This window comes from Capra hircus, chromosome 18 (genome assembly GCF_001704415.2).
Source record: "Capra hircus breed San Clemente chromosome 18, ASM170441v1, whole genome shotgun sequence".
NCBI lineage: Eukaryota > Metazoa > Chordata > Mammalia > Artiodactyla > Bovidae > Capra > Capra hircus.
This window is the reverse complement of record NC_030825.1, coordinates 64,271,335-64,296,336: the sequence shown is the minus strand read 5'-3', so window position 1 is coordinate 64,296,336 and position 25,002 is coordinate 64,271,335. Positions and strand designations below refer to the sequence as shown.

At 45.3% G+C, this 25,002-nt stretch overlaps 1 protein-coding gene across 1 annotated transcript; it reads left to right on the top strand.

Annotated features, from left to right (window-relative positions):
* Positions 13,856 to 21,415, top strand: LOC102189064 (putative killer cell immunoglobulin-like receptor like protein KIR3DP1). Its single transcript, XM_018063115.1, is given in 10 exon segments — positions 13,856 to 13,889; positions 14,030 to 14,065; positions 15,181 to 15,447; positions 16,358 to 16,657; positions 17,743 to 17,882; positions 17,884 to 18,043; positions 19,002 to 19,052; positions 19,793 to 19,915; positions 20,642 to 20,694; positions 20,805 to 21,415. Coding segments are annotated over 10 exon segments (1,320 nt in total). The 3' UTR covers positions 20,961 to 21,415.

Below are 25,002 nucleotides of genomic sequence, written 5' to 3'. Positions count from 1 at the left end.
ACAAATACTGTGTAGGTGACTATGATCATCCTACTTTTTCTAAAATTCCAATAAAGCATAAAAAATTTGCCAGTTGATTCATCAAATTATTCAGTTTTAAAAAATAAAAATAAAAAATAAAATGTCTATTCAGTAACATTTTACAAGGATGAGGTTATTTACAAGACAGGAACAGACTTGTAGACTTAGAGAACAATCTTAGAGTTACAGAGGGGAAGGGTGGCAGGAGAGATAGATTGGAAGCTTAAGATTGCCACATGCACACTGCTATATTTAAAATAAAACGCTTTGCATGAAACATAATAAAGCCAATGCTAGTTGGCAAAATAAAAAGATGAAGTATATCCTGTTTGAGATAGCCAATATGGTGCCACTAGCCATACGAGGCTGCGTGTGCTCGTGCTACATTGATGCAGTCACGTCTGACTCTTTGTGACCCCTTGGACACTGTGTAAATTGCTAGGCTCCTCTGTGCATGGGATTCTCCAGGTAAGAATCCTGGAGTGGGTTGCCATTCCCTTCTCGAGGGGATCTTCTTGACCCAGGGATCGAACCCACGTCTCTCATGTCTCTTGCATTGGCAGGTGGATCCTTTACCACTGAGCCACCGGGGAAGCCCCCTCAGCCTTTTCCCAGCCATGTGTGTGAGGGTGCTTGGGTTCCAGGGGTAGACACAGGACAACAAGATCCCCCTAGTCTGGATCCGCACTGGCCAATAAAGTACTCACCCAGCCACGTGATACAGACAATGACTCTACACGTATATGAAGTAAAGCATTCAGTTCTTCAGTCACACCCACCACATTTCACGTGCTCAGTAGCATCATGTGGCCAGGTGCCATGGTGCTAGACAGAGCCAATGTTTGAAAAGTCCCATCATCACAGAAAATTCTACTGGACATTTCACTCTGGATCACTGAAGGGCTGCAGAGGGAACACTTGCCCTGGGGAGGCTTTGCATGTGTTGTGTTAATCCATCAATAATTGAGCATTTTGTCTTTTTCACTTCTTTTCACCAAAGCAGAGTTTGAGAATCTCGTGCCTTTTAAACTATCAAATGGTGGCACAATGTGGCTTGGCACAACCAAGCAGAGGGCTGAAGAGGATAACACCATGAGGACCCCAGTGTGAACTAAGCTGGCAAATGGATGGAGGTCAAGCTATATGGAGCCTCAGCTGCTCATTGAGCTCTGTGTGTGTGCGTACTCTCCTGCCTTAGGACTAAATCGCCCAAGAACGGTTTTAGGAAGAGAAATGTCAGGATCACTAGAAATGAAGACATGCTGCAGCTCCAATTCTTGTTGCTATTGTGAGTGAGCATATACCACACTGCTGTGTGATATATCTGCACATGCAATCATTTCATAACATATGTTCAGTTCAGTTCAGTTCAGTCATTCAGTCTTGTCTGACTCTTTGCAACACCATGAACCTCAGCATGCCTGGCCTCCCTATCCATCACCAACTCCTGGAGTCCACCCAAACCCATGTCCATTGAGTCAGTGATGCCATCCCACCATCTCATCCTCTATCATCCCCTTCTCCTCCTGCATCAGGGTCTTTTCAAATGAGTCAGCTCTTCACATCAGGTAGCCTGAGTATAGGAGTTTCAGCTTCAACACCAGTCCTACCAATGAACAGCCAGGACTGATCTCCTTTAGGATGGACTGGTTGGATCTCCTTGCAGTCCAAGGGACTATCAAGAGTCCTCTCCAACACCACAGTTCAAAAGCATCAATTCTTTGGTGCTCAGCTTTCTTTATAGTCCAACTCTCACATCCATACATGACCACTGGAAAAACCATATCCTTGACTAGACGGACCTTTGTTAGCAAAGTAATGTCTCTGCTTTTCAATATGCTATCTAGGTTGGTCATAAGTTTCCCTCAAAGGAGTAAGTCTTTTAATTTCAAGGATGCAGTCACTCTCTGCAGTGATTTTGGAGCCCAGAAACCTAAAGTCAGCCACCATTTCCACTGTTTCTCCATCTATTTGCCATGAAGTGATGGGACCACTAAGCAGGCAGCTGTGAGTCAGCACACTAAGCACGGGTGGCTGCGAGCCGGTGCACTAAGCGAGGCCGAGAGGAATTACCCCACGTCCGAGGTCAGGGGCAGTGGCCAAGAGTGCCAGGCTGCGATGGCGCAGGAACAGCTGAGAGGAGCTATACAATTCGAGGTCGGGGCGGCAGCTGGGAGGAGCTACTCCGCGTCCGAGGTCAGTGGCAGCCGGGAGGAGACACCCCGCGTCCGAGGTCAGGGGCAGCGGCCGAGATGAGCTACCCCACGTCCGAGGCCAGGGGCGGCAGCCGGGAGGAGCAACCCCAGAAGCGGTGGCTGTGTGGGCACAGGAGGGCCTAGAGAAGCTATCCCACGTTGAAGGGCCGGAAGGGCAGGGGCAAAATTGCTGGGGGAAATATCAATAACCTAAGATATGCAGATGACACCACCCTAATAGCAGAAAGTGAAGAGGAACTAAAAAGCCTCTTGGTGAAAGTGAAAGAAGAGAGTGAAAAAGTGGGCTCAAAGTTCAACATTCAGAAAACGAAGATCATAGCTTCTGGTCCCATCACTCCATGGGAAATAGATGGAGAAACAGTGGAAACAGTGTCAGACTTTATTTTGCGGGGCTCCAAAATCACTACAGATGGTGATTGCAGCCATGAAATCAAAAGACGCTTACTCCTTGATAGAAAAGTTATGACCAACCTAGATAGCATATTCAAAATCAGAGATTACTTTGCCGACTAAGGTCCATCTAGTCAAGGCTATGGTTTTTCCTGTGGTCATGTATGGATGTGAGAGTTGGACTGTGAAGAAGGCTGAGCACCGAAGAATTGATGCTCTTGAACTGTGGTGTTGGAGAAGATTCTTGAGAGTCCCTTGGACTTCAAGGAGATCCAACCAGTCCATTCTGAAGGAGATCAGCCCTGGGATTTCTTTGGAAGGAATGATGCTCAAGCTGAAGCTCCAGTACTTTGGCCACCTCATGAGAAGAGTTGACTCATTGGAAAAGACTCTGATGCTGGGAGGGATTGGGGGCAGGAGGAGAAGGGGACGACCGAGGATGAGATGGCTGGATGGCATCACTGACTCAATGGAAGCGAGTCTGAGTGAACTCCGGGAGTTGGTGATGGACGGGGGGGCCTGGCATGCTGCGATTCATGGGGTCGCAAAGAGTCGGACAAGACTGAGTGACTGAAGTGAACTGATCTGAAAGGTAAGGAGCAGTGGCTGTGCTTTGTGGAGGAGCCATGAAGAGATACCCCACACCCAAGGTAAGAGAAACCCAAGTATGATGGTAGGTGTTGCGAGAGGCATCAGAGGGCAGACACACTGAAACCATACTCACAGAAAACTAGTCAATGTAATCACAGTAGGACCACAGCCTTGTCTAACTCAATGAAACTAAGCCATGCCCGCAGGGCAACCCAAGTCAGGCAGGTCATAGTGGAGAGGTCGGACAGAATGTGGTACACTGGAGAAGGGAATGGCAAACCACTTCAGTATTCTTGCCTTGAGAACGCCATGAACAGTATGAAAAGGCAACATGACAGGATACTGAAAGAGGCACTCCCCAGGTCAGTAGGTGCCCAATATGCTACTGGAGATCAGTGGAGAAATAACTCCAGAAAGAATGAAGGGATGGAGCCAAAGCAAAACCAATACCCAGCTGTGGATGTGACTGGTGATAGAAGCAAGGTCCAATGCTGTAAAAAGCAATATTGCATAGGAACCTGGAATGTCAGGTCCATGAAGGCAAATTGGAAGTGGTCAAACAGGAGATGGCAAGGGTGAACGTTGACATTCTGGGAATTCTGCGAACTAAAATCGACTGGAATGGGTGAATTTAAATCAGATGACCATTATATCTACTACTGCGGGCAGGAATCCCTCAGAAGAAATGGAGTAGCCATCATGGTCAACAAAAGAGTCTGAAATGCAGTACTTGGATGCAATCTCAAAAACGACAGAATGATCTCTGTTCGTCTCCAAGGCAAACCATTCAATATCACAGTAATTCAAGTCTATGCCCCAACCAGTAACACTGAAGAAGCTGAAGTTGAATGGTTCCATGAAGACCTACAAGACCTTTCAGAACTAACACCCAAAAAAGGTGTCCTTTTCATTATAGGGGACTGGAATGCAAAAGTAGGAAGTCAAGAAACACCTGGAGTAACAGGCAAATGTGGCCTTGAAATGTGGAATGAAGCAGGGCAAAGACTAATAGAGTTTTGCCAAGAAAATGCACTGGTCATAGCAAACATCCTCTTCCAACAACACAAGAGAAGACTCTACACATGGACATCACCAGATGGTCAACACCGAAATCAGATTGATTATTTTTTCTTTGCAGCCAAAGATGGAGAAGCTCTATACAGTCAACAAAAACAAGACCAGGAGCTGACTGTGGCTCAGATCATGAACTCTTTATTACCAAATTCAGACTCAAATTAAAGAAAGTAGGGAAAACCGCTAGACCATTCAGGTAGGACCTAAATCAAATCCCTTATGATTATACAGTGGAAGTGAGAAATAGATTTAAGGGCCTAGATCTGATAGATAGAGTGCCTGATGAACTATGGAATGGGTTCGTGACATTGTACAGGAGACAGGGATCAAGACCATCCCCATGGAATAGAAATGCAGAAAAGCAAAATGGCTGTTTTGGGAGGCCTTACAAATAGCTGTGAAAAGAAGAGAGGTGAAAAGCCAAGGAAAAAAGGAAAGATATAAGCATCTAAATGCAGAGTTCCGAAGAATAGCAAGAAGAGATAAGAAAGCCTTCTTCAGCAATCAATGCAAAGAAATAGAGGAAAAGAACAGAATGGGAAAGACTAGAGATCTCTTCAAGAAAATTAGAGATACCAAGGGAGAATTTCATGCAAAGATGGGCTCAATAAAGGACAGAAATGGTATGGACCTAACAGAAGCAGAAGATATTAAGAAGAGGTGGCAAGTATACCCAGAAGAACTGTACAAAAAAGATCTTCACAACCCAGATATTCACGATGATGTCATCACTCACCTAGAGCCAGACATCCTGGAATGTGAAGTCAAGTGGGCCTTAGGAAGCATCACTACGAACAAAGCTAGTGGAGGTGATGGAATTCCAGTTGAGCTGTTTCAAATCCTGAAAGATGATGCTGTGAAAGTCCTGCACTCTATATGCCAGCAACTTTGGAAGACTCAGCAGTAGCCACAGGACTGGAAAAGGTCAGTTTTCATACCAATCCCAAAGAAAGGCAATGCCAAAGAATGCTCAAACTACCACACAATTGCACTCATCTCACACAGTAGTAAAGTAATGCTCAAAATTCTCCAAGCCAGGCTTCAGCAATACGTGAACTGTGAACTTCCAGATGTTCAAGCTGGTTTTACAAAAGGCAGAGGAACCAGAAATCAAATTGCCAACATCCTCTGGATCATGGAAAAAGCAAGAGAGTTCCAGAAAAACATCTATTTCTGGTTTATTGACTATGCCAAAGCCTTTGACTGTGTGGATCACAAAAAACTGTGGAAAATCCTGAGAGAGATGGGAATACCAGACCACCTATGCTGCCTCTTGAGAAATCTCTATGCAGGTCAGGAAGCAACAGTTAGAACTGGACATGGAACAACAGACTGGTTCCAAATAGGAAAAGGAGTATGTCAAGACTGTGTATTGTCATCCTGCTTATTTAACTTCTATGCAGAGTACATCATGAGAAACGCTGGACTGGATGAAACACAAGCTGGAATCAAGATTGCTGGGAGAAATATCAATAACTTCAGATATGCAGATGACACCAACCTTTATGGCAGAAAGTGAAGAGGAACTAAAAAGCCTCTTGGTGAAAGTGAAAGAGGAGAGTGAAAAAGTTGGCTTAAAGCTAAACATTCAGAAAACGAAGATCATGGCATCTGGTCCCATCACTTTATGGGAAATAGATGGGGAAACAGTGGAAACAGTGTCAGACTTTTATTTTGGGGGGCTCCAAAATCACTGCAGATGGTGAAGGCAGCCATGAAATTAAAAGACGCTTACTCCTTGGAAGAAAAGTTACGATCAACCTAGATAGCATACTCAAAAGCAGAGACATTACTTTGCCAACTAAGGTCCGTCTAGTCAAGGCTATGGTTTTTCCAGTAGTCATGTACGGATGTGAGAGTTGGACTATGAAGAAGGCTGAGCACCAAAGAATTGATGTGTTTGAACTGTGGTGTTGGAGAAGACTCTTGATAGTCCCTTGGACTGCAAGGAGATCCAACCAGTCCATTCTGAAGGAGATCAGCCCTGGGATTTCTTTGGAAGGAATGATGCTAAAGCTGAAGCTCCAGTACTTTGGCCACCTCATGTGAAGAGTCGACTCATTGGAAAAGACTCTGATGCTGGGAAGGATTGGGGGCAGGAGGAGAAGGGGACGACAGAGGATGAGATGGCTGGATGGCATCACTGACTCGATGGACGTGAGTCTGAGTGAACTCCAGGAATTGGTGATGGACAGGGAGGCCTGGCGTGCTGCGATTCACGGGGTTACAAAGAGTCGGACATGACTGAGCGAATGAACTGAACTGAACTGAACTGATGGGACCAGATGCCATGATCTTCGTTTTCTGAATGTTGAGCTTTAACCCAACATTTTCGTTCTCCTCTTTCACTTTCATCAAGAGGCTCTTTAGTTCTTCTTCACTTTCCCCCAAAAGGGTGGTGTCATCTGCATTAGTGAGGTTATTGATATTTCTCCCAGCCATCTTGATTCCAGCTTGTGCTTCCTCCAGCCCAGTGTTTCTCATGATGTACTCTGCATATAAGTTCAATAAGCAGGGTGACAATATACAGCCTTGACGTACTCCTTTTCCTATTTGGAACCACTCTGTTTTTCCATTTCTAGTCCTAACTATCGCTTCCTGACCTGCATACAGGTTTCTCAAGAGGCAGGTCAGGTGGTCTGGTATTCCCATCTCTCTCAGAATTTTCCACAGTTTATTGTGCTCCACACAGTCAAAGGCTTTGGCATAGTCAATAAAGCAAATATAGATATTTTTCTGGAACTGACTTGCTTTTTTGATTATCCAGCGGATATTGGCAATTTGATCTCTGGTTCCTCTGCCTTTTCTAAAACCAGCTTGAACATCTGAAAGTTCACAGTTCACGTATTGCTGAAGCCTGTCTTGGAGAATTTTAAGTATTACTTTACTAGCATGTGACATGAGTGCAATTGTGTGGTAGTTTGAGCATTCTTTGGCATTGCCTTTCTTTGGGATTGGTATGAAAACTGACTTTTTCCAGTCTTGTGGCTACTGCTGAGTTTTCCAAAGTTGCTGGCATATCGAGTGCAGCACTTTCACAGCATCATCTTTCAGGATTTGAAATAGCTTAACTGGAATTCCATCACCTCCACTAGCTTTGTTCGTAGTGATGCTTTACCACACACACACGGAAAATGGGCCATTTAACATTTGTGTGCTCTCTCGTTCCAGGTCTTCTGAGAACACTCAGGCTCAACAAGTTACTTTCCTACTCCCAATCAAAAGTAGACACAAAGGAAGACTATCATTTCCATCACTTGTTAATGGGTTTTTGCCTTATTAAGGGGCAATTTTAATATGGAAAATCCACATAAATCATTTAGAATGCTAGTTGACACACTCATATTAGAATAATTGAAGATCAAGAATTATCTTTTTAATTAAAAAAATTAAATTTAAACCCTAATTTCCTTTTTCTCTATAGCTGCTAATAAAATATGACCATCATAAATGTTTTTATCATAGAGTCTCTTGCTTGTATATTCCATTTTTCTAAAAAATAAACTCATCATCCTTGAACAGTGGACAGCAACTGACATGACCACCACCAACTCCCCCCTCAGTAAGTGCCTATGTCCCCAGGGTTCTGTGGTTGTTCTTTTCTCTCTAGAATGTACTCACTCCTCCCCCATGGCACTCCACTTCCTCAAGCAGCTGTTCCCTCAAGTACAGTGTAGACGTTGTTGTTGTTCAGTCACTAAGTCATGTATGACTTTTGCAACCCCATGGACGGCAGCATGCCAGGCTTCTCTGTCCTTCACTATCTCCCAGAGTTTGCCCAAAGTCAAGTCCATTGAGTCCATGATGTCATCCAACCGTCTCATCCTCTGTCACCCTCTTCTCTTGCCCTCAATCTTTCCCAGCATCAGGGTCTTTTCCAATAGTCAGTTCTTTGCATCATGTGGTCAAATTATTGCAGCTTCAGCTTCAGCATCAGTCCTACCAATGAATATTCTCAGGGTTGATTTCCTTTAGGATTGATCGGGTTGATCTCCTTGCTGTCCAAAGGACTCTCGAGAGTCTTGCCCAGCACCACAGTCTAAAAGTGTGTTCTTCAGTGCTCAGCCTTCTTTATGTCCAACTCTCACATCTGTATATGCCTACTAGAAAACCACAGCTTTGACTATACGGACCTCTGTTGGCACAGTGCTTTCTAATACACTGTCTAGGTTTGTCACAGCTTTTCATCCAAGGAGAAAGGTCTTTTAATTTTATGGCTGCAGTTACTATCTGCAGTAATTTTGGAGCCCAAGAAAAGAAAATCTGTCACTGTCACTGTTTTCACTTTTCCCATTTTTTTTTTTTTTTTTTTTTTTGCTATTAAGTGCTTGGACCAGAGTTCAGGAGCTTCATTTTTTTTTTTTTAATGTGTACAGTGTAGACATGGAGCCCTGTTATTCTCATATTTTTCTTTTAAAAAAAATAATTGATTATCAGCACTTGATGCTCGCATTCTGCAGAATCTTAGTTCTTCAAGCACCTACAGAGGATGGGTTTACCTGGGTCATGGGTGTATTTCTTCTGTATAGCATCAATGTCTGGTACAGAGTAGGTGCTCTGCAATAATTTATGAACTGACCCAAGACGAGAAGTAAATCCCATTTCTGGATGAGACTGGGAAAATAAAATTCTGAGTCTTATTTGGAGCCAGACTGTCCAGGGCTGACTCAGGACGAGAACCCAGGTCCCACCCTCTAGAGCAGGCGGTAAGACCAGGCAGAAAGAGAAAGAGGTGAGACCTCAGGTTGGGGCTAGATGCCTCCTGAGCCCTGCCTGGAGACATCAGAGCCAGGTCCACAGAGGGGCCACCCCCTTGCAGTGGGCCCACGGCCGTGGGAACCCCGAGAGGCTGCGACACCCTCCAGGGACATCCTGTTTGACCTCTAGGGCCCTGTGGTCTCTTCATCTGTTCAGGGTGGGGGTAGGGGCAGCTGGGTGTTCAGAGCTGCAGACATGCCTTCCATCCCCTCTGAGCTTCTCTGCCTTGGCCAGATGTGCAGGGCAGGGAGGGGACCGCAAGAGGGCACAGGATGCCCACCCCGCCCCCAGTTCACGGGAACCTCAGGGCTTGGGCAGCTGTAGGGGCCAGGGATCCTGACGGGGAGACAAACAGCCCATGCTTTCAGTGGCAAATCTCTCACTTCCAGGGCTGAGTCTGGGCCAGAGGACCTGGAACCCTGCAGGTGAATTCTCACAGGGCTCCAGGGACCCATGTCTCACTTGAGCCCTGGGAACTTGTTGAGGGGTGAGGTGGGGGCACTGGGATTCTAGAGTGCTGCTGGTGAAACCTGGAAGGGTTCCTGAGCTGAGCCATGCAGTGAGTGGTGGAGAGGTCCTGGGACTCAGCCTCTGACTTCCTTCCAGGGACCTTCCACAAACTCACCATCTGGGCTGAGACTCTTCTGGGCAGCTCAGGGTGCCCATGTGCATACACTGTATGCAGACTTGGAATGTGAGAGTGAGCACACAGACCATCAGGGAGTATACTGCAGTTGGCCTGCACTCTTTGGAGAAGGAAATGGTGATGCATTCCAGCATTCTTGCCTGAAAAACCCCATGAACACTGGAGCCTGCCAGCCTACAGTGCATAGGGTTGCAAAGAGTCAGAGATGTATGAGTGACTTCATTTTCTTTCATTTCATTTTAAAGTGCATTTATTTTACTGGTTCCATTTTTAATCTCATAATATACATATTTCATTGAGTGTAGTTGACTTACAATGTTTCAGGTGCACAGGAAGGTGATTTTCAGTTATACAAACACGGGTACATTATTTTTCAGATAATTCTCCATTTTAGGTTATTACAAGATATTGACTATAGCTCCCCGTGCTATACAGTAAATCTTTGTTGCTTGTTGCATATCTGTTTTTTTAATTAGAAATCTAGCATTGTATTCATACTTCTATTTTTAAATTTATGGTATATTCCACATCAGTGTTATGCTGCACTGAGAGTGAAAGCATGATGCCAAAATCCCATCATGTCCAGGTTAAAAGTAAATGGAAAACAATGGCAATGTTAATTGTGGGAGGAAATATTGAATCGCATTATGTTACTGGTGGGCTTTCCTGGTGATTCAGATGATAAAGAATCTGCCTGCAATGCAGGAGACCTGAGATGAACCCTTGGTTGGGAAGATCTCCTGGAGAAGGAAATGGCAACCCACACCAGCATTCTTGCCTGGAGAATCCCCATGAACAGAGGAGTCTGGCGGGCTGCAGCCCATGGGATCACAAAGACTCAGACAAGACTGTGGGACTAAAACTATTATCAAGGCTCTGGACCTGAAAGGTATAGTACTTGCCATTCGTAAAGAGATTAAAAAGTGGCAGAACAGACAGAAGCTTTTGTCTTGTCAGGCACTTAGAGGGACATTATGACCAGACCTGCATGAACAGCTTCAAGAACAAAGGATTCCAGGATTAAAAGATTCCGCAGTGGAGGGGACGTAAGTACAGCGATGGCTGATCCATGCTGATGTATGGTGGAAGCCATCTCAGTACTGCAATTGTCCTTTAATTAAAGATAAATAAATTAAGGGGGAAAAAAGGGTGGTCCAGTGGTTGGGAATCTGCCTGCCCATGTGGGGGACACAGGCCTGATCCCGAGACCGGGAAGATTCCACGTGCCTCAGTGCAGTTAAACCCGTCAGCCACAAGCCCATGTGCCTAGAGCGGGTGCTCCACAACAAGAGAAGCCACGGCAATGAGAGACCCTGCACCACAGCAAAGAGCAGCCCCCTTCCCACAACTAGAGAAAGGCTGTGCACAGAGACAAAGAGCCAACACAGCCATTAATTTCTTAATTAAAATACTGCAACAACCAGCCACACTTCCTCTCCTTTTAGTGTGTGTGTGTGTGTGTGTGTAAGTGTGAAAGTGTGAGTTCACATGTGGGTATTTAATCAATATTGTTCTCCCTTCTTCTTGGAATTTTCTTCCCCAAGGGCTAGGGTTATTTTATGTTCAGTAAACACTGTTGGACCATCCCTCTCACTCCCCAAAAAGCCCATCTAACTCAGGTAAGATGATTCTGTGGGGCACAAGTTCGCCATCTCGTTGGTCTGCTGGCTTTCCAAATAAAGTCACTATTCCTTTCCTGAAGACCTCATCACTCTGTCCCTTGAAAAGCAAAGTGAGGTTGGACTCAGAGCACATTCATGAGACATTAGCAGAGGTCTTGTTGATTTTAGATGAAATCCATAACGTTACCCTCACAATTGATATCTGTGGTTTAAAAGAAGATACGCAGATGGCCAGCAGGCATATGAATCTGCTCAGCATTCCTAATTAGTAGAGAAAGGTAAATTGACACTGCAAGGAGGTACCACCTCATACCGATCAGAATGGCCATCATTAGACAGTAGATGAATAATAGATTCTGGAGAGGGTGTGGAGAAGAGGGAAACCCTCTTACACTGTTGGGGGAATGGAAACCAGTGCAGCCACTGTGGAAAACAGTATGGCAGTTCCTCCAAAAGAGTAATAACAGAGTTTCCATATGATCCAACAATTCCAGTCCTGAGCATATATCTGGAAAAAAACTATACCTTGAAAAGATTCATGCACCCCTATGTTCATAGCAGCAAAACTTACAATAGCCAAGACATGGGAACAGCCTAATTGTCCATCGAGAGATGAATGGATAAAGAAGATGTATATGTTTATACACACCGAGAATGGAATATCACCCAGACGTTTAAAAAATGAAATCATGCCATTTGCAGCAGCATGGATGGACCTGGAGTTTAACATATTAATGGAAGCAGACAGAAAGAGAAAGACAATTTTCATGTGATATCACCCATATGTGGATCTAAAAGGAACATATCAATGAAACAGGAACAGACTCACAGACATAGAGAACAGGCTTGTAGTTGCCAAGGAAGGAAGGACTGGGAGCTTGGGATGAGCAGATGCAACTATTTATACATAGGATGGGTAAGGAATGAGGTCCTACAGTATGGCACAGGGAATTCTATTCAGTATCTTGCCATAAATCATAATGGAAAAGAATATATATGTTGAGCTGAATCAATTTGTTGTATGGCAGAAATGAACTATACTTCAATAATTTTTCTTAATTTTTAAAAATTTTTGGTTTTAATATCTGCAATGCAACACTACATGGCAGTAGAAATGCACAAACTGAAATGACAAAGAATACAGATCAATTCTGAAACATGATAGTAAGTAAATAAAAGGACATTTTAAGAAGAGTGACTGTACTGTTACTCCATTACATACATAATAATCAAGAGGAGACCAGATTTATTATTTCCGGAGCATCACTAATGTTAACAATCCACACCTGCAGCAAAATGGTGTGGAATTACGGCCCTTACTGAGGTTCTTTCCTGTCTATGAACAACAGCTGAACTGGGTGTATGTCTGCCCTTGGCCTTCTGAAAGAGCTAGGCCATTTTGTCCCAGTTTGGAGTTGATTATTTGTGGACACGCCCTTCATTCAAGCATTCTGGAGCTTGGAAGTCTCTACTCCACATATTTTGCGTTCATCTGAGTGTCTAGGAAGCAAGGTTGTCCACCTGTTTAGGCAGAACAAATCCCCCTCCCAAAAAACACCACAGTCACCTTTACACATGTTATCTTTGTGTACATGTGTGGTCCTTGGATTGGAAAGGGAGGAACAGAGAGAGACAGAGAGAGTGTTGTGTGTGCAAAGTCTCCACTCACAGTCACAAAATAATTTCAGATGAAGAAGAGTCAGAGAAAGACAAATATCACATGATATCGCTTATTGGTGACATCTGAGAAAATGAACTTATTTACAAAACAAACTCACAGAGAATGAACTTACAGTTACCAGGTGTGATAGTGTCAGGGTGAGGTTATATTATAAGTTTGGGATTGACGTATACACACAGTTATATTAAAAATGAATGACCAAGAAGGACCTACTGGATAAAACAGAGAATTCTACTTAATATTCTGTAACTACCTAAGTGGGAAAAGAATTTGAAAAGCAAGAGATGCATGTATCTGTATAACTGAATCACACTGCTGTACACCTGAAACTAACACAGTTAGTTCCTTAATCACATATATTACTATATAGAATTTTTTCATATTTTCAAAGAGCCGTAATATGCATGTCTGGTCCTCTCATAAGAATGCAGAATAAAAGTCTCTATTAATAAAAGTCTTTAATTGGCAATCTGCACTGAGCCTGACATACCAGGTGGGAACATGTGATTTCTCTTCTGTGAAGCGTTAAGGTTAATGAGATTTATCGTGAGCTTGGGAAAAGCTTCCTGCATGCTATACACTGAAGCACAGTTACTACTTCCTAAAGGCAGCAAGATCTGTTTGAATACTCTTACGTTGATAGCGTTTAGAGAAACAAAAAGTGACGATCGAGTCATGAGGCGTGCCCAGTGCTATGGCTCAGGTCAGACTTTCATCCCTGGCGTGAGAAGAGGCTGGCCATCTTCCCATGTGACATGAGCCAGACTGACTGTACCAACAGCACCGCCCGCCTTCCGCATCCTGTGACTCAGTCAGCTTTGCTCAGTTCTGCCTTCTGTCTCACAGAAGCAGAGCAATGTGCCCCAGTCTCCTCAGCCTCCTGGGTCTCGGTGAGTCCAGAAGACATGGTCATAGAATTTATGGTGGAAATTAGGAGGTCTTCACACCACTGACCAGGTTCCCTGGATGAGGGTGCAAGGAGCATGGGGTCCATCAGGACAAGCCATCTCTGACATGCTTTTCCTTCTAGGATTGTGTGTGAGTCTGAGGATCTGGGCAGCTGTGGGTGAGTCCTCCCCATCCCTTATTTCTCTGTTGAGCAAAGCAGTTGTGGCTGATGCAGATGACACTTGGGGTTGGGGTGAGACCCCTGTGAGTACAGTGAGAGCCGTGTGTCCTGTGGATCCCAGGTCCTCCTATTGGCCTTGATACTCATCTTCACTCTCTCCAGAGGTTAGCCCAGCTCTGGACTCTGGACCTGAAGGAACAGTGTGAAGTCTGGGAGCTGGGAGCTGAGCACACTGAGTGCCATTTCTATCATGAGAGGGGAGCAAGAGGCTGCAGCCCACAGACCCTCCCCTACAAGGTGGCTCATGGCATGTCCAACCAGCCTTTAACAACAGGAACTGCAGGAAGCCCGCTGGACCTGACCCCAGGGAAGGGTCTGGCCATCAGGCAGGGCCACCTGGACCTTCTCACACATTTGATGTAGTTTAGCTAACAAAGGAGCCAGGGTCAAGGTTTACTTCCTTCTTTGCAGGCAAGTGGCTTTTTCACTGCTTAGTTGTGTTAGTGTTAGTTGCTCATGTCCGACTCCTTTCGACCCCATGGACTGTAGCTCACCAGGAATATGGAGGGGGTTGCCATTTCCTTGTCCAGGGGATCTTGCCTACTTAGGGACTGAACCCTGCTCTCCTGCCTTGCAGGGAGATTCTTTACCGTTTTGAGCTACAACAAATGCAACGGGGAAATCCTTTCGCTTCTTGTCCATGCATCAGTTTTTCTGTGGTGTTTTATTTTGCCTTCATTGTGCAACTTGCGGGATCTCAGTTCCCTGATCAGGGTTTCAACTTGGACCCTTGGCAGAGAAAGTGCCAGTTCCTAACCACTGGAATCCATAACCACTGCCCAGTGATCCCCAGGTTTTTTGTGTTTTGAGGGAAAGTTATTCAACATTTTGTCAACCCAAGAGTTACTCACGTTCTGAGAATTTCCATGATGCCCATCCTGGGTTAACTGAGTCTCTGTCTGTCCCCAGGTCCAGGTGTCCTTGAGCATTAGGGTGATACACTTTAGGGGAGGAGAGTTCATAGAATTAAAGAGGAAGCCCACCCACGAGGGCAGTGGGGAGAGCTGACCGTTCCTATTTTCTTCTCAAAGCCTGTGCCTCTTCTCTCCTAGGTAAATATGAGAAGCTGTCTTTGTCCGCCTGGCCAAGCCCCATGGTTCCCTTAGAACAGAATGTGACTCTTCGGTGTCACTCCCGTTCTCCACTTAACAGGTTCAGACTGTTCAAAACAGATGGGAAACGGCGTTTGCCTGAGCTCCAGGGATATTATTTCAACAACTTCACCCTTGGCCCAGTGACCAAAGAACATGCCGGGTCCTACATGTGTTCTGTAGCCAACTGGTCCACACTCAGTGACCCCCTGCAGATTGTTGTCACAGGTAAGAGGGGTCCAGCCCAGCCCGAGACACCCATGCCTGCAGGCAATGCTACACTAGGTACACGTGCCCGTGCAGCCCAAGACTTCCTCAGGATCCCCAGCCAGGACCGGACCAGGGACAGAGAACCCACTCTGAGAGTTTAAACTCAGGGTGTTGAATAGAGGGATGGGGTGACCCAGTGCAGGAAGGAGGAGCCTCCCTAGGCATTAGTTAGACAGGATGCTGCCACTGCCTGCCAGCAGGGAGCATGGGGAAAGACCCTGATCAAGCACCTGCCACCCAGTAGGGAGCTGTAATCCCATATGAAGGAGCTGGAGCCCCAGGGAGGAGTCCCAGGAATGCCTCCAGAGGCATGAGATGCAGTCACAGGTGGGGAAATGTTCCCTTTTTTCTCCATCTCCATCCCAGCGTCCTGCAGTCACCACCCACATTCTAGATGAGTGTGAAGAGAGCCAGGGTATGCATCCTCAGGCCCACCCCAGCCCCCACCACGCATATTCGGGATGGGATGAAGCTGAGAGCATGGCAACCAGCTCCAGTATTCTCAACTGGAGAATCCCGTGGGCGGAGGAGCCGGGCTGGCTACAGTCCATGGAGCTGCACAGAGTCGGACTCAACTGAAGGGACGGAGTGTGCATGCATGAGGCTGAGAACAGACCCAGCAGCTGAAGAGCTTAGAATAAACAGAGGGGGCTGAGGTCTGGAGGAAGAGAAGGATGAGCCAGAAAGAGAAGCATGAGCCAGAAAGAAAAGCATGAGCCAGAGCCCGAGAACAGGCTAAAGAGAACCCAACAGGACACACGGGAAGGGTGATTGACTCTGCTGGTAAATGGGGAGGAGATTTGCACCTTCAGACGTCAGGGGAAGCACTGAGGTGACTCACTGAAGCTCACAACCTCTTTGCTCCTAGGTGTGTCCACAAAACCCACCATCTCAGCCCACCCAGGGCCCCTCGTGCAGGTGGGACAGAATGTGACCCTCCGCTGTCACTCACTGGTGTGGTTTGACAACTTTACCCTGCACCAAGAAAACAGCACAGAGCTATCTCAGAGACCTGGACAGATGCTCACTGGCGAGTATGCCGCAGCTGACTTCTTCATTGGCCCCATGACTCTGGCGAGTGCGGGCACCTACAGATGCTATGGCTCTCTCAGACGCTCCCCCTATGAGTGGTCAGCCCCCAGCGACCCTGTGGACATCATCATCACAGGTGAGTGTGGCCAGCCAGTCCCTTCTGCTCTCTGTGTCACAGAAGGCCTGGTGTCCAGTCCAGCATCTGTACCGGGAGAGAATGACAGGCGTGCAGAGACACTCACGAACTCGGGAGAGGGAACAAAGCAGAGAGAGGAGTTGTGAAAGCAGAAGGGAAAAGAGAACAGAGTCCCTGCCGTGTGCTAAGGGGAAGACACAGCCGGTGACAGAGCGAAGCAGCGAGAACGTGAAAGAACGACCAACGGAGAAAAATGTACCAGAGCAGGGACACGGGCAGTTCCCTGTTCAGGCAGCCAATGATGGGTGGTTAAGGGGTTGGTTTCCCACTTTCAGAGCTCCCTTCCTCTGTCAGCAGCACACTGTGGTACCAGACGCCCTGCAGTCCCGCCCCTGGGTGATCGAGATGGAGGTCGACACCCTGACGTTGCTCAGTCTCTCAGTAAATGCGTCCTTCTGCACAAAGAGGAGGGGAGTGGTCCCTCTAACCATCACTGCAAAAGAGTCCCTTCCAGCCCCTGGGGGTGGGCAGGGCAGCGCTGAACACTCCCTCAAGAAAGAGATGGTCAAAGATCCTGTGAGATTCTGGCAATTTGCACTCCATAATCTCTGCTTCTGGCTCAATGCCACGTTTTCTGATGGTCCCAGCAGTAGTTAGTAGTCTGTTTACTTAGTTAGTAGTCTGTTTATTTCAAGAGAATGGCACTTCCGGTTGATTTTTAAAATTTATTTTATCTTATTACGTTTGTTGAAGTCTAGTTGAATTCAGATGTTGTTAATTCCTGTTGGATAACAGAGTGATTCAGTTATTCATATACATATATTCTTTCTTTAAAAAAGGATATTAAATGACAATCCATTTTAAAAATTGTTAATTTGTTCAAGAAGATTTTAAATGGCACCTCATATTTAAAGTTATTTCTGAAGTTTTCCCTGTGCCGGGTATCCCTTGCTGTGGGGCTTTCTCTCCTGGCGGTGGGCGGCCTTCTCACTGCAGTGCCTCTCTTGTTGCACACTTCCGGCTTTAGTCCTGTACTTAGGACTAGAGTTACTTTGTGCTCTGAGATCAAGGTCTCCTCTTTCCAGGTCGGTCCAAGAAACCCTCTCTCTCAGCCCAGGGGGGGCCCGTGGTGAGGTCAGGAGAGAATGTGACCTTGGTCTGCAGCTCCGAGAGCACCTTTGACCAGTTCCATCTGCTCAGGGAGGGGGGGGGACCTTGGGCACCTGCTCGCTGCCAGGCGGGTCCCCCGCGGAGCACTCCAGGCAGAGTTCCCTCTGGGTCCTGGGACCCCAGCCCACAGCAGGGTTTACAGGTGCTACGGCTCCTTCACTCGCTCTCCCTACTCGTGGTCAGACTCCAGCGACCCCCTGTTCCTGTCTGTCACAGGTGAGGAACCTCTCCCTGGCCCATGCCTTGTTGTTCCTGTTCAGTCACTATGCTGTATCCAACTCTTTGCCACCCTGTGGACTGTGGCACGACAGACTCCTCTGTCCTTCACTATCTCCTCCTCATGGATCACAGCCTTGTAGTGGTGAAGGGGCTCAGGGAAGCTACGAGCCAGTCGTGCAGGGCCACCCAAGCCTGACGGGTCATAGTGAAGGGTGCTGACAAAAGGTGGTCCCCTGGAGGAGGAAATGGCAACCCATTCCAGTATTCTTGCCTGGAGAACCCATGAAGAGTCCCATGCTTTACAATATAGAAAATGAGATTGCACTGGGCCAAAAGTCCATTTGGGTTTTTGCATAATATCTTACTGTATCATAAGCTCTATATCAAGGACTCCATGCTGGCGTCAGAGGAAACCTAGGGCTTCTGGAGAAATGGAGGCAATGAGAACCAGAGAGGAAGAGAGATGGTAGATGGCATCTCAGCCCTCTTCCACCTCCTGTATGGATGCTCCACAGCAGAGTCCTGTCTATCCAGACAAATACAGAAAAGGGTCAGGGTAGACCCAGGAGGAGGAGAGGCTGGGCTCATTCGGGAGGATCCGAGATGCATCAGCCCCTTGCTCTTAATGCTTTCCCAGTAGCACCTCTGACATACAGGTGATTTTCCAATTAAGGAGCACAGACATTCCCAGAGCAGAGAGGATGTCTCTAGCTTACAGCTGTCTTTCACCACCAGGCATATCCTTCCCGCCTCCTTCCACCATCATGTCTCCAGGATGGAGGGTCTACTCAGTGCATTCATGGGGAGGGACCAGAAGCTCTCCCCTCCCCCATCAATGCTCTGAGGGATGACAGAGTCAAGGACAAGCAGGAGGTCAACCTTCCAGAAAGAATAGTCCTCATTCAGTGGGTATGAGGAAGGTTACTGTTCACCCCTTCTGGCTTTTCTCCCCTAGGATCCACTACAAGTACTTGCCCGTCAACCATGGATCCACACACCACAGAAGGTAAGTCAGACGGTCTCCTGTCTCAGCAAACTTCTGACAAAACAGAGGCCTGCTGTGTGAGTGTTGGTTCTACCACCTCCCAGCTCTGTGACCCTGGGCTCCTCAACATCCCTGTCATGTCAGCATTTGAGACTGTGGTCTGCCTAGAACCAGACTGGGCATTGAGCTTCTCATGCTCTGTGACTGGGAATTTCTAAATTGAACAAAGCGGGTCAGAGTGACCTAACCCCATGCTTAAGGGAGATGCTCACCCTCGCTCCCCCAGGATCTTTGGGGAAGGATGGTGGGGCAGGCGGAGAATTTTAGGAAGCACCTTCAATATGTGTTATTCCTCTGTTAGTGTTTTGTGAACTAAGCATTCCACAGGGCAGAAATAGAAGTGTCATATCTTCTTGAGGATTCCATTCCAGGTCTATGTGGATGGAGGGGAAATGTATTGTGGATTAAAGGGTCACATTCAACCAAAATCACCATGCCTTGTCATACGGGGCAGCAGAGAAAAACTGCATCAGTTCCCGGGGGACCTTGGTTCAGATGTCTGCTAGTTTTGCATGGCCCATTTACTTCATCCACTGCTAGCATCTCTCCTGGATGCTTTGGTACCTCCTGGGAAGTGGAGACCATAACTGATCAGGTTGAGAGATGCTGACATTTTGACTCAAGTATACAATAAATCCAGTGTGTAGGGGCACAGCCTGTGCAATGAATAACCAAACCTTCTACCGTTTGCTTGTTGGCAGAAGCACCCCTTCCTCAAGAACACTCCAGCATGTGGCACATTGTCCTTGGGCTCTCCATAGCTTTTACCTCTATCAGCATCATCCTCTCTGCTCTTGTCTGTCACTGGTGTTCTACCCAAAATCGTAAGTCTGAAGGCGGTGAGCTCAGCGTAATCTGACACAGGGGGAAGTGGGCTTATAGCAAAGAATGGCGTTTTCACTTCTTGTAGGTTAAAAACTTTCCATTGTTGTAATCCCTGATGGGACATCTTCAGAGACCCATGGAACCCTGTTCTTTTTATGAAAATATGTGTTGATTTATTCTTGGCTGCATCAGGTCTTGGCTGCAGCATGGGGGATCCTCATTGTGGAGCTGGGGTGCAGTTCAAGGCTCCAGAGCTCGCAGGCTCAGCAGTTGCATCATTGAGGATAGTTGCGTGAAGGCATTTGGGATCTCAATTCTCCCACCAGGGATAGAACCCACGCTCCCTGAACTGGAAGGTTGACTCCTAATCCCTGGGCCACCAGGGACATTTCAAGCCCTGTTCTTCCCTTCAACTACAACCATCCATTTTTCTCCCCTGCATGATCTTGGGACTCTGCTGATATATAGAAGAGCGTGGTCCACAACAGAAGATGTAAAATGGGTCTGTGGGTTTGCACAGGTTCCTGAGACAGTCGGTGAATGGCTGGGCTTGCATATGGAATGTTTTGCTTTGTTTTGTTTTGTTTTCATTTAGTGGAGTAGACAGGCTCAGCAACCTGGGGCACACCCCTGCCTTTTTCTAACTTTGATGTAACTATCAATGTTACGGAGGTCTGGAATAACTGCCTCCACCCTGAAGAGCCTTGACTCTCTTCCATTCTCAGATGTTGCCATCATGGAAGGAGAGCCCATGGAAGACAGAACAGTGAATGGCGAGGTGAGTCCTCCACCCCAAACCTTTGCCATAGTCTGAGCCCCTCCAATGCCCAGTGGCCCAGCCTTCGAAGATCATGTCTCAGTCCATCATTCTCACCTCTCTCCTCTCAGGACTCTGCAGTAGAAGACGTGATATATGCTCACTTGGACCTCGGGACCCTCTCCAAGAGACAGTCCACTCCCACTTCCCTGAGGCCCATGCACCCCTTCACCGAGCCCATTATCTATGAGGAATTCAACATAAACCAAGACCATGCTGAGCCCTGACTTGGCCCCATCCTCTGAGCACACAGAGTGTTAGAAATCAAGGACCTAGATCTCTTGTTAAAGGGGTTCCTCGTGGACACTCCTTCTCCTCCAAAGCAGCCCAGCAGCTCTGAGGTGAGGAGTGGAGTCCAAGAATTATAGTATCATCTTAAAAAATCCCACCACTTCTTAATAATCTCCTAGCTATTCCAGGACTCTATTGTAACTATGTCACTGCTTGGGGAGATGCTATAATCAATTGCTCATACTAGGTAGCTTATCATGATCACCCTACTTTTTCTAAAATTCCAATAAAGCATAAAAAACTTGCCAGTTGATTCTTCAAATTATTCAGTTTAAAATAAAACAAAATGAATAAAAGTAAACCCTTCTATTCAGTAATATTTTACAAGGGTAGACTTATTTACAAGACTGAAACAGACTTGTAGACTTAGAGAAACAAACTTAGAGTTACCAGAGGGGAGGAGTGGGTGGACAGATAGAGGGGAGTTTGGGATTGACATGTGCACACTGCTATATTTAAAATAAAATGCTTTCTGTGAAAAAAAATAATAATGCTAGTTGGCAAAATAAAAAGATGAAGTATACACTGAGAGAGCCAGTATGGTGCCACTAACCATATTAGGCTGAATACATGCATGCTAAGTCAATTCAGTCATTTTTGCGACTCATGGACTATAGCTGCCTAGGCTCCTGTGTGCATAGGATTGTCAATGTATGGCAAAACCATTACAGTATTGTAAAGCAAAATAAAGTAAAAATAAATTTTTTTTAAATAAACAAAGTAACTTACTTTACTCATTAAAATATTTAATATTAATTAACAAAAAAAAATACTGGAATTGACCTGAAGTATTCCATTGTATATGTATATAGCCCATCTTCTTAATCCAATCATCAGTTGATGGGCACTGGGGTTGCTTCTATGTCCTGGTTGTTGTAAGTAGTGCAGCTATGAACATTGGGAGGCATGTATCATTTTGTTTCTTTTGCATTTATTTCTGCCCTAATTTTTAAGATTTCTTTCCTTCTACTAACCCTGGGGTTCATCATTTCTTCCTTTTCTAGTTGCTTTAGGTGGAGAGTTAGGTTATTTATTTGACTTTTTTCTTGTTTCTTGGGGTAAGCATGTATTGCTATGAACCTTGCTTTGCTTTTACAGTGTCCCATAGGTTTTGGGTTATTGTGTTTTCATTCATTTCTATGCATATTTAGATTTCTTCTGTGATTTGTTGGTTACTCAGAAGCATGTTGTATAGCCTCCATATGCTGGAATTTTTAATAGTTTTTTTTTCCTGTAATTGACATCTAATCTAATCTTGACATGTAATCTGACCACAGCATTGTAGTCAGAAAAGATGTTTGGGATGATTTCAAATTTTTTTGAATTTACCAAGGCTAGATTTATGGCCCAGGATGTGATCTATCCTGGAGAAGCTTCCATGTGCACTTGAGAAAAAGGTGAAATTCATTTTTGGGGGGTGAAATGTCCTATAGATATCAATTAGGTCTAACTGGTCCATTGTATCATTTAAAGTTTGTGTTTCCTTGTTAATTTTCTGTTTAGTTGCTCTATCCATAGGTGTGAGTGAGGTATTAAAGTCTCCCACTATTATTGAGTTATCGTGAATTTCCCCTTGCATACTTGTTAGCATTTGTCTTACATATTGTGTTGCTCCTATATTGGGTGCATATATATTTATAATTGTTATATCTTCTTCTTGGACTGATCCTTTGATCATTATGTAGTGTTCTTCTTTGTCTCTTTTCACAGCCTTTATTTTAAAGTCTATTTTATCTGATATGAGTATTGCTACTCCTGCTTTCTTTTGGTCTCCATTTGCATGAAATATCTTTTCACAGCCCTTCACTTTCAGTCTGTATGTGTCCCTTGTTTTGAGGTGGGTCTCTTGTAGACAACATATATAGGGGCCTTGTTTTTTTATCCATTCAGCCAGTCTTTGTCTTTTGGTTGGGGCATACAACCCATTTACATTTAAGGTAATTATTGATGAGTGTGATCCTGTTGCCATTTACTTTGTTGTTTTGGGTTCAAGTTTATACACCCTTTCTGTGTTTCCTGTCTAGAGAAGATCCTTTAGCATTTGTTGAAGAGCTGGTTTGGTGGTGCTGAATTCTCTCAGCCTTTGCTTGTCTGTAAAGCTTTTGATTTCTCCTTCATATTTGAATGAGCTCCTTGCGGGTACAGTCGTCTGGGTTGTATTTTTTTCTCTTTCATCACTTTAAGTACGTCCTGCCATTCCCTTCTGGCCTGAAGAGTTTCTATCGAAAGATCAGCTGTTATCCTTATGGGAATGCCCTTGTGTGTTATTTGTTGTTTTTCCCTGGCTGCTTTTAATATTTGTTCTTTGTGTTTGATCTCTGTTAATTTTATTAATATGTGTCTTGGGGTGTTTTGCCTTGGGTTTATCCTGTTTGGGACTCTCTGGGTTTCTTGGACTTGGGTGACTATTTCCTTCTCCATTTTAGGGAAGTTTTCAACTATTATCTCCTCAAGCATTTTCTCATGGCCTTTCTTTTTGTCTTCTTCTTCTGGGACTCCTATGATTCAAATGTTGGGGCATTTAACATTGTCCAGGAGGTCTCTGAGGTTGTCTTCATTTCTTTTCATTCTTTTTTCCTTTTTCCTCTCTGCTTCATTTATTTCTATCTTCCACCTCACTTATCCTATCTTCTGCCTCCTTTATTCTACTGTTGGTTCCCTCCAGAGTGTTTTTGATCTCATTTATTGCATTATTCATTATATATTGACTCTTTTTTATTTCTTCTAGGTCCTTGTTAAACATTTCTTGCATCTTTTCAGTCCTTGTCTCCAGGCTATTTATCTGTGACTCTATTTTGTTTTCAAGAGTTTGGATCATTTTTACTATCATTATTCAGAATTCTTTTTCAGGTAGACTCCCTATCTCCTCCTCTTTTGTTTGGTTTGGTGGGCATTTATCATGTTCCTTTACCTGCTGAGTATTTCTCTGCCTTTTCATCTTATTTAGATTGCTGTATTTGGGGTGACCTTGCTGTATTCTGGCAGTTTGTGGTTCCTCTTTATTGTGGAACTTGCTCCCTGTTGGTGGGGTTGGACGAGTGGCTTGTCAAGGTTTCCTGGTTAGGGAAGCTTGCGTCGGTGTTCTGGTGGGTGGAACTGGATTTCTTCTCTCTGGAGTTCAATGAAGTGTTCAGTAGTGAGTTTTGAGATGTCTATGGGTTTGATGTAACTTTGGGCAGCCTGTATATTGAAACTCAGGGCTACGTTTCTGCATTGGTGGAGAATTTGCATGGTATATCTTTCTCTGGAACTTGTTGTCTCTTGGGTGGTGCTTGGTTTCAGTGTAGGTATGGAGGCTTTGGGATGAGCTCTTATTGGTTAGTGTTCCCTGGAGTCAGGAGTTCTCTGGTGTTCTCAGGTTTGGGACTTAAGCCTTCTGCCTCTGGTTTTCAGCCTTATTCTTACAGTAGCCTCAAGACTTCTTCATCCATACAGCACTGATGAGAAAACATTTAGGTTAATGGTGAAAAGATTCTCCACAGTAAGGGACACCCAGAGAGGTTCACAGAGTTACATGGAGAAGAGAAGAGGGAGGAGGGAGATAGAGGTGACCAGGAGGAGAAGAGGGGGAATCAAAAGAGGGGAGAGCAGTCTAGCCAGTAATCAATTCCTTATGTGCTCTTCACAGTGTGGAACCCTCAGAGAGGTTCATGGAGTTACACAGAGAAGAAAAGAGGGAGGAAGGAGATAGAGGTGACCAAGAGGAGAAAAGGGGGAATCAAAAGGAGAGAGACAGATGTAGCCAGTAATCAGTTCTCTAAGTGTTCTCCACAGCCTGGAACACAGAAAGAGATTCACAGAGTTGGGTAGAGAAGGGGTAGAGAAGAGGTGACCTGGGGGAGAAAAATGAAAGTCAAAAGGGGAAGAGAGCAATCAAGCCAGTAATCACACTCCTAAGTTAAAATGGGTACTGAAGATTGGATTCTTAAAGGTACAAAATTGATAACAAATACCAAAAAGCAAAGATTAAAAATCTAG